The sequence below is a fragment of the Apodemus sylvaticus genome, chromosome 1 (assembly GCF_947179515.1).
Source record: "Apodemus sylvaticus chromosome 1, mApoSyl1.1, whole genome shotgun sequence".
In the NCBI taxonomy this organism is placed as follows: domain Eukaryota; kingdom Metazoa; phylum Chordata; class Mammalia; order Rodentia; family Muridae; genus Apodemus; species Apodemus sylvaticus.
Genome location: NC_067472.1, coordinates 37344244 through 37361764, shown reverse-complemented (window position 1 = coordinate 37361764; position 17521 = coordinate 37344244). Strand labels below are relative to the sequence as shown.

Below are 17521 nucleotides of genomic sequence, written 5' to 3'. Positions count from 1 at the left end.
ATGAGTTTATTCCCAATTCATATGCCCAGATAGGTAGTGAGCTTGAGGCTGACGCTAGGACAGAGGCAAGCTTACTCTCCAAAGCCTTTTGCAACATTTGTTTCTTTAAAAATTTTCTCAGTTCACTTGAAAACCTGGAAAATGCTATTTTATTTTATGTAGCAATAAGCTGTTGAGATCTTAGTTCATTTTATAAACAAAGACAAACCTTAAAGACCTCAGCAGTTAGCAAAAGTATTCACAGAAGAGTATCATTTAACAGTTTCTTCTTATAAGCACTAATTTTTATTTCTTCAAGATTAAATAAATCAATATTTTGTTTTAAGAAAAACTAATGTACAATTTGTGTTTCCTAACAGTTTATAACAAACTAAGATTTTATATATTTTATTAGGCTGTTTTTTTCTATAAAATCCAATAACGGGAATGGATTCTAGTGAGAATAACACATATCCAAACTTTATCCTGACTAAGTAACCTTATAAAATACCATAGTAACTCCAATTTTTAACACAACACTCAACCAGACTAAAATAAATACTAAGTTTAAAAGCACATAATAATAATAATAATAATAATAATAATGATGATGGCACAAAGTGCATCTTGAAAAAGTGCATTTAAGAAAAAGATTTTTCTTAAAAAAACAGGAAACAATAACAACCAACCCCTCATTCCTACTCTTTGACAATTAGCAAGTTATATTTGCTCAACTTACTTTTAATCCATATTTTGAATCTACAACCGTTATAATACCTATAAAGAAATAAACATAATAGTCATTTTTAAAGTTATCAGTATTATGCAACTACACTTGAAAAATTAAAACATATTTTAGTTCACAAATCCTATACCATAAAATTTTTACCATATATTTACCATATAAATACCATATTTTTTTTTCTCTGTGGCACTTTAACTCAACCTCAGGAATAAGCAATTATGTTTCAAATATATACTAAATGACTAGCTCTGTTTCTAAGAAACTAGAAAACTTATAAAATAAAAATTTTAAATTAAGTCAATAATAAAATAAAAATTCTTTAGTGTTTCAAATCCAAACTAAGACAAATTCCATAATACAAAGTAAGAAAAACTCTATACAAGGTAGGTTATTTTTTTTTCACAGTCAAAATGAAGCTTTTCTAAATAAATTGTTTAATGAATCTGAGCCATCCTAGAATAGTATACTCCTACCCTCTGCCACATAACAAAGCATATACATATCCCATACCTAGCTCACAAAAACAAAGCATCAGAGCAAGTACCTAAGTTCTTAAAGGATCAATTAGCTCAGCAATTTTGGAATATAGGTCAAATCGTTTTTAAAAATAACAGCAGAATCTGATGATGTCTATGAAATTCAACAAGCTACATGCTATATATATTACTTCTCCATGAAACACAGCTTCAATGATTCTTATCCTATAGTCTACATGATTGGTTTAAAAAGAGAGACAACAGGAGAAAGTGAATAGAGTTGCCACACTAAGAAAGTAAGATCAAGCTTATAAATTTATACAGACTGACAAGAGCTAAGTAGCACATGTGTGTTTAGAAGCATTCTTAATTCTTTTTTCAAGGAAAACTGAAAGCAGGGGATGAAAGATCATTCTTCCCACTGCCTTCCTGACTACCTACAAAGCTCTGGCATTATACTGAGCACACCCTGGGGACACAGGCCGTCTGTGGAATAGTTTGAAAGGAAAGCCTCAGTAGAAGTCCTGAATCAGAGATAACATCAATAGCTAACCACCTGGTATTATTGCTTTCTCGGACTTTAGAATCCCTATGAACAAAACTTGATTCGTCAAAAACTAAACAATTTGAAAAGAACAAATTAAACTGCAATATAAACAAAATAAGCCCAACCATAAAATATTACTTTAAACTTACCATCAAGATAAATATCACTCCCTAACTCAGCATCAACCCAAAACATAGAAGCCACTGCACCTGAAAATACATAATGTAATAATATTCATCAAATACAGTATTTCTTCAAATTGTCTTAATTTTCAATAATTGCTGTTAAACACACACAAGCTAGACCTCTGCTTCAGTCTTCTCACGGGAACTGCAGCAAGAAGACGTTTCAAGATCTGTAGTTATCCCACTCCTCTCCTCTCCCCGTTTCTAAACAGTAAACTCTCACATTCAAACATAATGTTCTTATTAATGCCAAAAGAATTTAGTCATCAATACTGTGCAACAATTTAGGCACAATAGCTGAGTATACACAGGATGTTTCTTTTTCCTCACATCCTGAATATGATTATCGTATAGTTCACAAATAATAAATCCTTCCCAAGGAAAAGTAAATAAAATACATTAACTCCAAAAATCACTTATAAAAGTGATTTCCCAAAAGTCACAATAAATTTCACTTGAAATCTTTATAAAAGAAAAAGAACAAGAAAAATTACAAGTTCTCTGGTGGTAATCATTCATCATCATATATTTACTTAGTGCTGAATATAACATTATTCTTAGAAAATAATTTCTAAGAGAAAAATTAAAACTTATTTTTGACAGGAACTGGTTTAACACAAAACCACACATTCTGATTAGTGTGCTACAATACAGAAAAAGGAAACTGACAGCAAGGGAAAGTATTTGATTTTTCCAAGCATTACCATCCCAGTTAGTGATGGTGCTGTCTAGAAGAATGAACACAGGGGCAAACGAGGAGAACTGAACTCATTGCACTGTCTAAAGCTGTCTGCCTACTCTGACAAGATGTGGTCCCCCTAAGCATCACTCTGTGTCAACAGTGAAACACCTGTCAGCTGTTTACAGTGATTACTCATGCAAGATATAGCAAGGGCCACAAGATCTAATGGTTTCCTGATACCTATTGATTTTTTTCCCCAAAAACTTAATAGTTTTCCAATTTGACTGAAATAGGATTTGTGAGTAACAGGAGCAGAATCAATGTCTGTCTTCTTCAAGAAAATTACTTTACCATGACAATTATTTAGCTAAGAACTGGAGAGTGTCAATCTCCTAAGTGAGAAACAACTGAATTGCCAATAAGAATTATTTCCACTTTTTTAGTTAAAAACATGGTTTTAATTGATAAAGGAGAAAAGAATAAATCTACTGCATTATGACAATAAACACTGATACAAAAAATTATTAATTTCTTCACTTAGCCAAATGCATAGGTGTGTGTTAACATCATAAGTTTTATAACTTTAAAACCTCATTGCTGTTCATTCAAGTAAATGGCTTTAAGTCTTAATTCTTACCAAGATGAATTGTAAATTTGTATTACAGTCTTTATTCTAAACATCATTTCCATGTAATACAATCCTTACAGGACACACAAGAACCATCTGTCTGTGCTTAGAAGTAACAGAGATGATGGTATGGAGTATGAGATTCTTCTCCCCAAGGAGTATTAGGTAACGTCTGAAGATAATGTCAGTTGCTTCTAGAAATATGCTACTGGAATTTAGTATGTAGAAGCTAGGGTTGCTGTTAAACACTCTATAATGCTCAAGATAGCACCCTGTAATGGTTTGTATACACTTGGCCCAGGGAGTGGCACAATTAGAAGGTGTGGCCCCGTTGGAGTAGGTGTGGCCTTGTTGGAGTAGGTGTGTCACTGTGGGCATGGGCTTTAAGACCACCCTCCCCCCCCCCCCAGCTGCCTGGACCTCAGTATTCTGCTAGCAGCCTTCAGATGAAGATGTAGAACTCTTAGCTCCTCCTGCACCATGCATGCCTAGATGCTGCCATGTTCCCACCTTGATGATAATGGACTGAACCTGTAAGCCAGCCCCAAATAAATGTCCTGAGCCAGGCAGTGGTGGGGCATGCCTTTAATCCCAGCACTTGGGAGGCAGAGGCAGGTGGATTTCTGAGTTCAAAGGTCAGCCTGGTCTACAGAGTGAGTTCCAGGACAGCCGTGACTACACAGAGAAACCCTGTCTCGAATAAATAAACAAACAAATAAATAAATAAGTAAATAAATAAATAAATAAATAAATAAATAAAGTTGATCTGATAGGAGTTGCCTTGGTAATAGTGTCTGTTCACAGCAATAAAACCCTAAGACATACCTCTCACAGAAGATAACTGGACAATCTAAAATATTATTTGTGTCAATCCTGAGAAATTCTGAATTACATATAGAATCTCCCTTATTCAAAACCCAATTAAGCAAAAATTTAAAAATTTACATGTCAAAATCTAATTAGAACCAAATAATAAGAAAAGATCAGTTTCCTAATCATAAATTTAGAAGAGTAATAGAGTTAGAAACAAAGTTTCTATGGGACTGTGGTGGTTTGAGTAAGAATGGCCCTCACAGACTCATTATATTTGAATGATTGGTCATTAGGGAGTGGGTTACTTAACAGGAATCCGGAGGTGTAGTTTTGTTGGAGTAAGTGTGGCCTTGTTGGAAGAGTATGTCACAGGGGTTTCAAAAACCTTTGGGGTTTCAAAAGCTCAAGCTCTAGATCCTTCTGGCTGCTTTTGGAGCCAGGTGTATAACCCTCAACTACCATATCCGCCCATGTGCTGCCATGCTCCCCGCGTGAGGATAATGGACTAAACCTCTGAAAATGACCAAGCCCCAGTTATGTGCTTTCCTTTATAAGAGTAGCTGTGGTCAAAGTGTCTCCTCACAGCAACAGAATGAGAAGACAGTGAGTTACTGTGGTCTTTCCCTAACTCAATTCCTACCCCCAAAAAGAGGATGCACAAAAATAGTTTACAAAATCCTACTACTTTAACAGAACCAACTCCTCAAAAGGCAAAATACAGAACTAACTGGAAAGCAATAAAGGGAAAAAGTAAATGATAACAACAAAGATTTCAAGGATAATTTTTTTTAATCACTTCTATAGTTGGGAGAATTTGCTTTGCAGGACTGAGAGCAAAAGGAATGAGAGTTCTGAGGTCTAATGCTTGCCCACGGCAGCAAGAATTGACCATGTACTACTACTAGGTGAATGGCACACCCAAGACAGCCATTCTAGGGATGGGAGGGCAGTAATTAATAGCCATTTTATCTCATCTGTCTGTCCGGTCACCAATTTCCATAGCTTCCCCCTTCACGTGTCCCACTAATATCCAGCTTTCAAACATGCTCAAGAAAACATGTTTGGGTAAGATACTGAAGCTACTAAGAGGAATTCCCCATCAATGCACACAGGTAAAGGAAAGTCCTCTGACCTTCCCACACCAAAATGCATATATGTGATTACAGAAGAGGAAAACAAATAGATAAATGTCAGGAAGGGAAAGGAATGGAGGAATTTAATAGGACAGACAAATGGCAAGGGATTCACTCTTCAAGGAAACATAATCTTAAGGCATCAAATGAAATTTTGAGGTAGCTCTTTATAGCAAAGAACTTGAAAGCAATACAATACAAAACCAAGCTTGAACACAAGGAAAGAGTAGACTAATATAAAAAGAAGCTTTGTAGCACTTTGGAATCAATTTAATAGCATCATTGCTTAACCAATAAATTAATTTACAATAATGAACAGACAAACAAGCATGAGGGGGATTACTGGCATAAAGAAAATGAAGGTTCATCAGAGTAAATGTAGCTGCAAATGATAAACCAGAACCATTAAAACAGGGCGAAGGGCATAGGGCATAGGGCATAGGGCATAGGGCATAGGGCATAGGGCATAGCTTAGTACAGAGCACATACCTGGCATGTGCAAGGTACTCAAAAACAGTAAAAAGAAAATTAGAAGCCAGTGAGATGGCCGAGCAGGCAAGGGAGCCAAACACTGCCAAACCTGACAGCTTTAGTTCAAGTTCCAGAACCCACATGGTAGACAAAGAGAGCCGTCCAGCACAGTGGAGAAAGAGAGCTGACTTCCTATAGGCTGTCCTCTCAACTGCACACTTAACAGCATACAAATTCATATTCATTCTCATTTACTTATATTCATTCATTTTCTATCTTCCTCATCCTCCCTCATCCCCTCTAGCCAACTTCCCCTATAAATAAATATATAAACAAATTAATATAATTTTTTAAAAAAAATTAGACTAGTTAAAAGACCAGAATAAAACTCATTATGGAAAGCTGGTCTCATTCGTACTAGAACAGAATAATTTCAAATGAAAATGTTCTTAAATAAAGCTTTAAAAAAAATGGCAAAAAATAAAACCAAGTTTCCACATTTTTACTAGACCTCAATTATTTGGGACCAACTCTAGTGAATTTTAATACATTATGCAAACATTTGGGACCTAATTATTTTTTATGTTTATGGGTGTATTGCATACAAACATATCTGTACTACAAATATCCTCGGGGCTCAAAGAGACCAGAAGAGGACACTAAATCCCCTAAAACTGTAGTTACAGTTGGTTATGAGCTGCCATGTGAGTTCTGGGTCTGAACCTGTGTCCTCTGGAAGAATAGCCAGTGCTCTTAATTGCTAAGCCCTCTCTCCAGCCCCATGGAGCATAATTCATTTTTTTTGGTTTTTCTAGGCAGGGTTTCTCTGTGTAGCCCTGGCTGTCCTGCAACTCACTCTATAGACCTGGCTGCCCTCAAACTCAGAAATCCGCCTGCCTCTGCCAAGTGCTGGGATTAAAGGTCACCACTGCCCAGCTTGGAGCCTAATTCTTGATGGCCAATGCTGCCCTACTCCATCTCAAGAGCACCCATTGTCAGGCACCTCATGACCACCTATGACTCCAGTTCCAGAGGATTTAACACTCACTTCTGGCTTCTTTGGGCCAGAACACATATGGTACATGCACATACATACATACATACATACATACATACATACATACATACAAAAATAAATCTTTATAAAAAAAAAGCATAACTTATTCCTACCAACAACTCCAAATCAATTGCTAATACTTTTGTTGTTGTTGTTGTTAAAACTTTAAATTCTATTAACAGCTTAAAAGTCTCAAGAAGTACACTGATGACTCTTCTGTGAAGCAAGCTAGAATTTCTCTTCCTCTGAACAACAAAAATTAAATCCAGAGTAAAGTTTTAGGGCTGGTGAAATAGCTCGACAGGTAAAGGACTTGCTGTACAAATGTCAAGACTAGATGGAAAATGTTCACATAAAACTGTTCACATGTAATTCCATCATGGTGAAGTATATAAAGAGAAGCTGGAAACAGGCTAGCACAAGGTAGCAAGCCTGAGCAGCCAACGTGACAAGCTCAGTTTACTGAGAGACCCTACATCAGCAATATAAAAGGCAGGAAGCAACTGAAGGTGTGTCAAACTCAAGTTCTACATGAAGAGGCTCGCATATGAGCTCACACACATTTGAACATGCACACATACATGGATACACTCCACACAAAACATATGCAAAAAAAAAAAAAACTATTTCAAATAGTTCTCTAAGGTCTCAAAGAAGTATCTGTTGGTGCCTACTAACATCATTTCTTACCAGGATCTGCCAGCCCCGTGGTCTCTAAGAGTATGTAATCAAATCTGCCCTTCTTCTGCATCAGATTCTCTATAGCTCTAAGGCCACTGTCCCTGGAAAATACCAAAAACATAGCAATCACTGATTACCTGAGCATTTTTAAATCTAAAAACAATTTTAAAAGGTGTCAACAATACAGTACAAAAATATTTTCAAGTACATACAAATTTAAATTCTATTGAAATGTCCAATATTTAACAAAAAGAAAATAGGTACAAATACAGACAGAAATGTTATGTAATAAGTTAATACTTGATTAAGACAAAAAGCAAAATATGTCATCTAACAAGTCAGTATTTATTTTACAGCTTTATAAAAGAAAATCAGTGTAAATAATAATAAAATTTATTATCTAGAGTAGTTCAATAAGGAAATTGATTAAATTGAAATTAAAGGAATGTCACTGCATACCATTTAACTCTGGTCTGAATTAGGATACAAAGTAATTTTTTTTAAAAAAGACAGCATCTAACTATGCAACTCAGTCTGGCCTAGAACTGTCAATCTCTTGCTTCCAACTCCCAAATGCTGGCACTACAGGCTTTTATTACCTATTTTTTATTTATTTTTATTTTTATTACAATTATTATTTTTTTGGTTTTTTGGATTTGGTTTTTTTGAGACAGGGTTTCTCTGTATAGCTCTGGCTGTCCTGGAACTCATTCTGTAGACCAGGCTGGCCTCTAACTCAGAAATCTGCCTGCCTCTGCCTCCCAGAGTACTGGGATTATGGGCATGTGCCACCACCGCCTGGCTATTTTTTATTTTTATAATATCAAAAGTAAGGGCAAATATTGAATGTGTTGCCTTTTGGTTAAGAAAGACTTTATAACTACTTCCTCTTTCCAAAAAGTGTAACTCAGTGTCTAACATCTAAGACCACAAATAACAAGGTATAAATTTAATTCACTATTGTATAGAAAAATCAATAGCACATGTAGTAATTATGATTAATTTATCCAAGAGTTTATTTTATCAAATGACTTATCTGAGTTGCTGTTGTATGTCAGGTACTCTTCTAGGACTGATGGCAGCTTAGTAAACTAGACGCTGCCCATGGGAACTTACGCTGTGACATAAGGTTCTTTCTGTTTCTGTGTTCATACAAGAACTTGAACACAGGGCCACACATATGCTAAGCAAGCAGGCTACTACTTAGCTGCATTCCCAGCCTTCTTTTTACTTCTCTGTTCTGTTATAGGATCTCACTAAGTCCCCCAGGCTAGCTTTGACTCCCTTGGTAGCCCAGGCTGGTCTTCAATTTATGATCCTCCTACATCAGCCTCTCAAGTAGCTGAGATTACAAGTCTGTGCCATTAGTGTTGGCTGGTTCTTCCTTCTTTCTTATGTGTTTGTATGTCTCAGCATGTGTGCCCACGTGCACATGCATGTGTGCACACAGAGGACAGATACCAATGTTGGGTGTCTTGCTCAATGGCTTCCTACCTTACTTTTTTTCTGACAAGGTCTCTCACTTGAACCTGGAGCTCACCAGTCAGCCTGGTCAGGGATCTACCAGTCCCAGCCTAGCCAGCACTGGGTAACTCACACTGCCACCCCTGGATTTGCAGGGAAAAGCCATGGGGTTTTACACTTAGGTCCTCAAGCTTGTGTGGGAAGCACTTTACCCACAGAGACATCCCCCACCCCATGGTTATTCTCTCTTAGGACAGTTATTCATTTTTTTACTTTAAAAAGGCTAGACAACTAGAGGCTGGAGAGATGGTCCAGTGCGTAAGAGCAATTGGTGATCTTCCAGAGGAACAGAGTTAAATTCATACCACCCATACAGTGGCTTACAACTGTCTGTAACTCTAATTTCTAGGCATTCAACACCCTCTCTGGACTCTGTGGGCACCATGCATGAATGTGATATACAGGCATACATGCAAACAGAACATTAATACAGATAAAAATAAAAATTTTAAGAAAAAAAGAGATTAAATACTTGAAAATTAGACTAACTCAAAATAATTTTTATATATGAAATAAGACACTGAAAATAATTTTTAAAAATTCAGTGAAAGAATAAAAACATTAGAACAAATAGAAAATAGCAAGGAACAAAGAAGACACAATGTAATAAATGTATATCCTACCCAAAAATACAATGGTATAAACTATATAAGTAAATTCAGTTAAATTTATAAAGGAAAATCGAAGCTGGAAGTATACTCAGCAGACATCTTAAGTCAGCCAACAGGCACATAGTAAACCCACTCCTTACTTGACTGAACAGCAGAGGCAACCGTTTCTAAGCTCCAGCCATTCTTCATAGAGTTCTCCACCTTGACTGATAGCTAAGGATTTCTCTACTGCACTCCCTAAAAATATAAACAGACAGGGTTTTTTTGTTTGTTTGTTTTTGTTTTGTTTTTCTGGTTTTTTTTCAAGACAGGGTTTCTTGGTGTAGCCCTGGCTGTCCTGGAACTCACTCTGTAGACCAGGCTGGTCTTGAGCTCAGAAATCCACCTGCCTCTGCCTCTGAAATGCTGAGATTAAAGGCACGCACCACCACTGCCCAGTTTTAAACAGTTTTTTAATATTTTTATTTTCTATAGAGTTTTTTTAAAACAAAAAGATTTATTATGTATACAGCATTTGGCCTGCATGTATGCCAGTAGGCCAGAAGAGGGCACCAGATCCCATTCCAGATGGTTGTGAGCCACCATGAGGTTGCTAGGAATTGAACTCAGGTCCTCTAGAAGAGCACACAGTGCTTTTAACCCGAGCCATCTCTCCAGTTCTCCAGAAATGGAGTTCTGAACAGCAGATTATAATGCAAAAACTATAGCTTAGAACACATATTCTTTTATAACTCTAAATCAATCAATAAAACTTCAAATTTGACCAACAGCTTAAAAGTCTCAAAAAGTATACTAATGACTCTTATGTGATGCAAGCCAAAGTCCCCTCTTCTTTCAAACAACAAAAATCAAACCCAAAGTAAGTATTTAATTCAGTAAATAATTAGATTATGGTATGCTAGATGATTTTAACTCTTCTTTCTATATAATTTAAATAGAGCCAGGCATGGTATACACTGGTAAACCCAACACTGAGGAGCCTGAGGCAAAAGGATCTGGAGTTTAAGATACAACTGGGTCCAAAGCAAGTTCCACATCAGCCTAGGGCAATCAGTGAGAACTTATCTCAAGAATGTTAAAAACAAGAGCTAAACAAATAGATGGTTCAGTGGTTAAGAGCTTTTGCTGCTCTTGCGGGGCACCAAAGTTCCATTCCCAGAACCACACTGAACAGTGGATGGCTCACAACTATCTACAACTCCAGCTACAGGAGATTCAAGGTCCACTTATGGCCTCCAAGGGCCTGCAAACACAACACACACATGCACAAGAAATAAAAATACTTTTAAAAAAAATTAAATGAATAGAGGCTGAAGAGAGGGCTCAGAGGTTAAGAATACTTGTTGGTCTCACAGAGGACCTGGGTTTGATTCTCAGCACTCATATGGCAGCTTGTAACTGGCTATAACCCTAGTTCCAGGGGATCTAAAACCATCCTCTGAGCTCTATACTTGCCAGGCATTCATGTGGTATATAAACATACCTGCAGGCAAAGCAACTTATTTTTATAAAGTATATTTATAAAATATTAAATAAAGTGTATTTGTAAAATATTTTAAAAATTAAAAAATATTAAATATTAAATTTAAGTTCCCAGGAAGACAATTCTAAAACTGAAAAATATATCTCTTTCCTCCTTAGGACTCTCACTTGCCCAGTTCTATTTTTTAATAAAGGAACTACCTTGAAAACATTTTTCTTCTCATCTATTGTCAACTTTCTAAAAATACTGAGATTCTTTTTAAACACTGGGTTTTTGTTCTTTTTTGGGGGAAGGGGTTCAAGGTAGGGTTTCTCTGTAGTCCTGGCTGTCCTGGAACTCACTCTGTAGTCCAGGCTGGCCTTGAAACTCAGTGATCCGCCTGCCTCTGCCTCCCAAATGCTGGGATTAAAGGCGTGTGCCACCACTGCCTGGCTTTTGTACTTCTCTTATGAGGCAGTTTTGCTTTTAATTCCATACTAAGTTGGTGGTTCCTGTTATAAGATTGTTCAAGATTCTAAATATGCAGTAAAACTTGACTTCATTCTCACAAAGGTTTTTGGCCTAAGTTTCAGGTAGCCATTTAAAAATTAAACTTTTATTCAAATAAAAAAAATCATATAGTAAGGTTTACCTAGGAAATAAACACATATGAGATGTTTATCATAAGAATGATTTTAGGCTGGACAGTGGCAGTGCACGCCTTTGATCCCAGCACTTGGGAGGCAGAGGGAGGAAGATTTCTGAGTTCAAGGCCAGCCGGCAGAGTGAGTTCCAAGACAGCAGAGTGAGTTCCAAGATGGCGAGGGCTACACAGAAAAACCCTGTACCTAAAAACCAAAAAAAAAAAAAAAAAAAAAAAAAAAAAAAAAAAAAGAATGATTTTAAACGTTTTACATACAATGTACCAATGCCAGGGAAAAGTTTTAAAGAGCAACCAAAACAAAACAAAAAACCATGTATTTTCACTTCATAGTTTAGTTGCATGATACTAAGCTATATAAAACATTAATAAAGAAAGTTCAGGAGATGCTGCAAAAGGTAGAAACCATAAAAACCACAAAATAAATAAAAACAGTAAGAAATTAAATTAAAAAGTAAACATAACCTGTGTATAATAAAAATATCAATTAATAAAAAGCTAGCAAAGCACTATTAGAAATCTTTTTTTTTTTTTTTTTTTTTTTTTGGCTGAAAGCGTAGTTCAGATAGGCAGAGCTTTCTTGGCATACAGGAAATCTTGCACCACAATCAATCTCTTTAAATGTATTTTACTTATTTGTGTGTGTGGGAGGGGTCGTGTTTGATATGTGGAAATCAAACTTTTGGAAGCTGGTTCTCACTTGCTGGAGGCAGGGTCTCTCTAGTCTTTTGCCTCTAGACTACAAACTTCAGGCTAGATTAATAAAAATTAATCCTATTTTTCTGCAATTATTCATAGTGGCCCCATATTATAATACCATCCAATCTTATCTTTAAGTACAGAGCATCAATCCAGCAGTAGAATAAAGGGCCCCAAACATCACTGCAACATAACAGTTACTGAGCTTCACTTACCTTCTCCAAATTCATTTAAAATCACTGCTATTTTTCTATTATGTTGTTCTGTCAAAATGTAGTTCAGAAGTGTTGTCTTTCCAGCACCTATAAAACATATTAAAGCAATAAAATTCAAAGACTAGTTTTGAGGAAACAAAAAGAATATAAAATATCCTAAGTGTTTCTAAGAATTTATGTGCCATTTTTCATTACTTAAAAATAGAACAGAGGACTTTACAGAAGAGATTAAAAAAAAATCTTTGAAAACTTGGAAACTATTACTTATATATATATAAGTATATATAATCTTATAAGTAATTATAATCTTACAAGTTGAGTCATTCTAACTTAATATAACTAAAATATTATCTTCATAATTTATACAGCAAAAGGGTATCTAAATTTTATATTCAATAAAAAAATTAATGAATTATGCCTTCTAAGAAATGTCACCTATTTAAAAAAAAAAATGTCGATTTCTTTCATGATGTCCATTCTTAAGAATAGATACTTCCTGCCGGGCAGTGGTGGCGCACGCCTGTATTCCCAGCACTCTGGGAGGCAGAGGCAGGCGGATTTCTGAGTTCGAGGCCAGCCTGGTCTACAGAGTGAGTTCCAGGACAGCCAGGGCTATACAGAGAAACCCTGTCTCGAAAAAAATCAAAAATCAAAAAAAAAAAAAAAACAAAACAAAAAAAACAAAAAAAAAACAAAAAAACAAAAAAAACAAAAACCAAAAAACAAAAAACAAAATAGTTACTTCCGTAAACTTATTCAACCTATTTCAACATCCACAAACTAGCTATAAATTTAGGTTGACTATATAGCTACTTCTAATATGCTTAAGCAGTCTATTACTATAAAATTGATTTTATGAAACAGAGTACAGAGGTATTAAGTATACACAACAGACTATTCAGTAGAGAAATTTCTAAGACTACACAAACTTTATCCAGCAGGTGGCATAATAAACCTAGTTTGTTCATCTCAAGCAGAAGAAAAACATTGATCTTGTGAACCAAAAATTCCCCAGTTCATAATCAAATGTTTTTTAAAAATACCTTTAAACAATACCATAGCTGCACAGCAGTTCATTATTAGAATAAATAATTCATTTTTATGTAGTTAGCCATGTTGGTTGTCCTCAATATTTCGCTGTCACAAGCAGTAATGCTAAAATGTTTTTACATAGTTTGCACATGTCTACTAAAATACATTTGCAAATTTTCTAGGGTATAACCAGGAGTTAATAAGCGAATAACAGGGTACTAATATCTTCAACACTTTAGGTCATATTCATTTTAAGAGTTTTTGAAGAGATGATACTTTAAAATGCTGTGGAAAGCTCAGCATAACTGGGTGATGTGTAGGAGAGACAAATTTAAGAACACAGAACAATGAGGAAATTTTTAAAACAGGAGGCCTTGAATATTATTATGAACAGGCCAATGAGAAAGTTGAAAAGCCATGAATGTAAGAGATTTCCTCTGAAGAATTATTAGAGCTTAATAATTAACCACATTATCAAGAAAAAGACACTGCAATGTAATTCACAGTCATTCAAAAGAATCTAGCATGCACCAAATTGAAGTTTTTGCCTCCATGTAGTTTAAAAATGTTAAATGGGGGAAGATAGTGGAGGACTTAGATACAAATTAGGCCGTAATTTTGTTGCAGGTTGATCATTCAACAGGAAACATACAAAATGCTATGTAGAGTAACTTTTGGAGTAGTTACAGGAAGAAGTATTCCAAGCATTGCCTGTAAGAAAATAGTTCTCAACCTTTAGGTCCTGACTCCTTTGGTGGGGTTAAATAACTTTCAGCGGTCACTTAAGACCATTCTACATATCAGATATTTATAATATGTAACAGTAGCAAAATTAGTTATGAAGTAGCAACAAAAATAACTGGGGGGTCCACTAACCAGAACATGAGGAAATGTACTAAAGGGTTACAACATTGAGAAGGTTGAAATCACTTAAGAAGTAAAGTAAAAGCCAGGCGGTGGTGGTGCACGCCTGTAATCCCAGCGCTCTGGGAGGCAGAGGCAGGCGGATTTCTGAGTTCCAGGCCAGCCTGGTCTATACCAGAGTGAGTCACAGAGTGAGTTCCAGGGCAGCCAGAGCTATACAGAGAAACCCTGTCTCGAAAAAAACCAAATCAATCAATCAAACAAACAAAGAAAGAAAAGAAGTAAAGTAAAATCAATATGTTGAGTCATCTGACAAGCTAGGGGGCTAGGTAGGAACCAGATCACAGAAGTCCTTGAATTCCTTAAATTCCTGCTAAGGAACTTAAATTTTCATCCAAGTAGAACCCACTAAAGATTGTGACAATCAAACTAACACTTTGTAGTGAAAGGTAGAGCTAGCACAAAGATATAATAAGGAGCAGGGAGGTTCAGGACTTCTGTAGTTAAGAGGAAATACTGTTAGTGTTGCAGATAGTTGGGAATCTCAGGAGCAGGATTTGTGAAGTTATTAGCATCTAGAGTGTTGGACACATTAAGTATGGAAATGCCTGTAAGACATTAAAATAAAAAACTATACAGAAGTGAAACTGAAGGATGAAAGCCAGAGAAATAGGTTGAAAATTAAGAATGAAAGATGTCAGAGGCTAGTGGGACAGAGTTCCCAGTATTTCAAAATTTAAAAAAAGACAAAGGTGGCAAACTGTCCCCTAGGTTCAGTCAGTAACAAGGAGGTTGATGGAGTAAGTCCTGACCCCACAGCTTCAGGCCATTCATTACCTATACTGTTCCTTTCACCTATCAGTAAGCCAGAGGCAGAAAGGCAAGTTTGAAGTATGCTCTTTGGACAAGGAAATTTGTTCTGACTCTATAGAGTAGCATCTGAATCCCAAACATTATCCCTTTTTAAAAATGAAGCCCAAGTCAAATCTAGAATATCCTTGGTCTGACTCTAGAAAGAAAAAAAAACTTGGTGGTGTGGAGACACCAGTGATTTCTTTGTCGCATCTAAAGATCGCACCAAGATCCAACTTGTTTGTTGCAGCACACAGGAACGAGAATACCAGTTGATTCATATTTTTTCCACAATTTTTATTTTTCCACATTTTTAGTCACTTATTTGTTGTTGCTGTTTGTTAAGTGTAACGCTTTAAAAGGATATCTAAACATTTCCAGCAAAAAAATAACATGAACTGATCTTCAGAAAACTGCACCATGTTCACAAATCTGTGTTTTCAAGGACCCCCAGCCTAGGAAAGTTTCCAAAACAAAGGTCTTATTCTAAGGCAATCTCGTACAGTGCTTTCCAAGCAGACCTCAAAAGGGGAGAGGGCAGTTTAGGACAGTAAATACTTGCCACTCATGGCTGGAAGTGTTTGGTTCCTGTGAAATGGAATCCACTAAGCAAGGTGTGAGGCAATCCATAGACGGCAACCTTGTTTTTTCTTTTCTTTTTTTCTCTTGATCAGGGCATCCTTTAATAACAATAGACCGTGTTTGCTTTGTTTTGTTTTGTTAGATGAGAAAACTCAAATGACTCTTACTACTTCCATTCTAAACTGAGGGGAGATGAGCTTCACAAATCTAAGACAACTTATCAAGAGGCCATAAAATTAAAAGGTGAGTCAAGGTTTCAAAACCACCTTTGAAAATGCTAGGAGAGAGACCCCAGCCCCTACCTCGAAGATTCGTCCTTGGCCAGGAGGCCCGGGTGCCTGAGGAGACACGGCAGCCCCCCGTTAATTACCTAAATACCCGGTGACAATTGTGACTGGAATCTTAATGGTGAAGTCAAGATTTCCCTCTTCTTCTTGGTTGTTGGTCTCAATGGGGACCAATTCAGGACAATCCTCCGCGTACTCTTCTTCCGCCTCCACAGTTTTCACAGTAGGTAACATGCCGCCAGCAGCACAGCTGTTTTTAGGTAAAACGCTGCCGCCAGGCGCACTTCCGCAACAGGCTTCAGTCGGCGCGGGGCTGATGACGTCACCACAACAAGTCGCGCAGCCTGACTCTAAGGAACCAGCCCGCCCTCCAGCTACGCCTCTATGGAAACTAGACACGCCTTCCGGGGAGGCACGCCCCTACGCAGAGATAGGCACGCCCCCACGCGCAATGGGCCCGCCCCTTATAGAGCGGGACACACCCCCGGGTGCGGGGCACGCTCTAGGGGCGTGTCCTCTAAGGGTGAGCCAAACTGCACTTTGTTGTTAGGACGCTAGGAGCTCCCTAGCTTCGAAGCTGCAGTGCGCTCCAGCAGTTAGCTACCATCTGTTGTTAGGGCTGAGGCAAAACCAGTTAGGACTTGGGCAGCTTCACCACAGGACAGACTTTCTCAACTGAACACTTTTTAATTCTCACGAAGTACATCGTTTTCATTCACAAAGAAAAAGAGTGATTATGAAGTCATGCTATTAGTTGTAACTGTTCTGCAATTATAATTATGTATTATAGCTATCTCATCTTTTACAACATAATAATTAGTTTTATTTACTTTTCTTTCTCATTTACTTTGATATAAGTTAAACTCAGATCATTGATTGTATTTGTTGGTTCATAATATTCTCATTAGTCTCTGGAATCCTTTGTACTTGTTTGTAATGGACTCCTTGACAGTACCCCCTAACTCAAAAATAATAAATTGCATCTCTTATACTCCAGTCTAGAATACTAACTACAGGCATGAATCTGCTTGGGAATACTGAACATTCCTTTATGTGTTTGCTATGGTTTGTCTTTACACACATGCACATAAATAATGTTGACCATTGTTTGTTTTTCAATTTCATAAAAAAGAGTACCATTCAATGTATAATCTCTTGGGGTTTGCTGGATTTCCAGCTTCACTACTGAATTTCCTGTCAATTGTTTTCAGGTGTTGCCGTTTTGTTTCATTTTGAGCCATTCATACATTTTCCCAACAATGTGAGAGATTGTATTGGTGTAAGGTCAATATTAGCAGACCTAAATTTTTTTTAACCAGTTAAATAGAAAATAGT

The 17521-nt window shown here is 36.6% G+C and overlaps 1 protein-coding gene across 1 annotated transcript in view; it reads right to left on the bottom strand.

Moving 5' to 3' along the window:
- LOC127688892 (zinc-regulated GTPase metalloprotein activator 1) overlaps positions 1-16496 on the bottom strand; it is a 46819-nt gene extending 30323 nt beyond the window's left edge. Inside the window, exons 1-6 of the mRNA XM_052188005.1 lie at positions 16270-16496; positions 12570-12656; positions 9673-9769; positions 7407-7498; positions 1897-1956; positions 719-756 (exon numbers count right to left, since the gene is read on the bottom strand). Coding sequence (XP_052043965.1) covers positions 719-756; positions 1897-1956; positions 7407-7498; positions 9673-9769; positions 12570-12656; positions 16270-16420 — 525 coding nt within the window. The 5' untranslated portion in view covers positions 16421-16496. The remainder of the gene's footprint in view (positions 1-718; positions 757-1896; positions 1957-7406; positions 7499-9672; positions 9770-12569; positions 12657-16269) is intronic.
- Positions 16497-17521: the final 1025 nt, after the last annotated feature.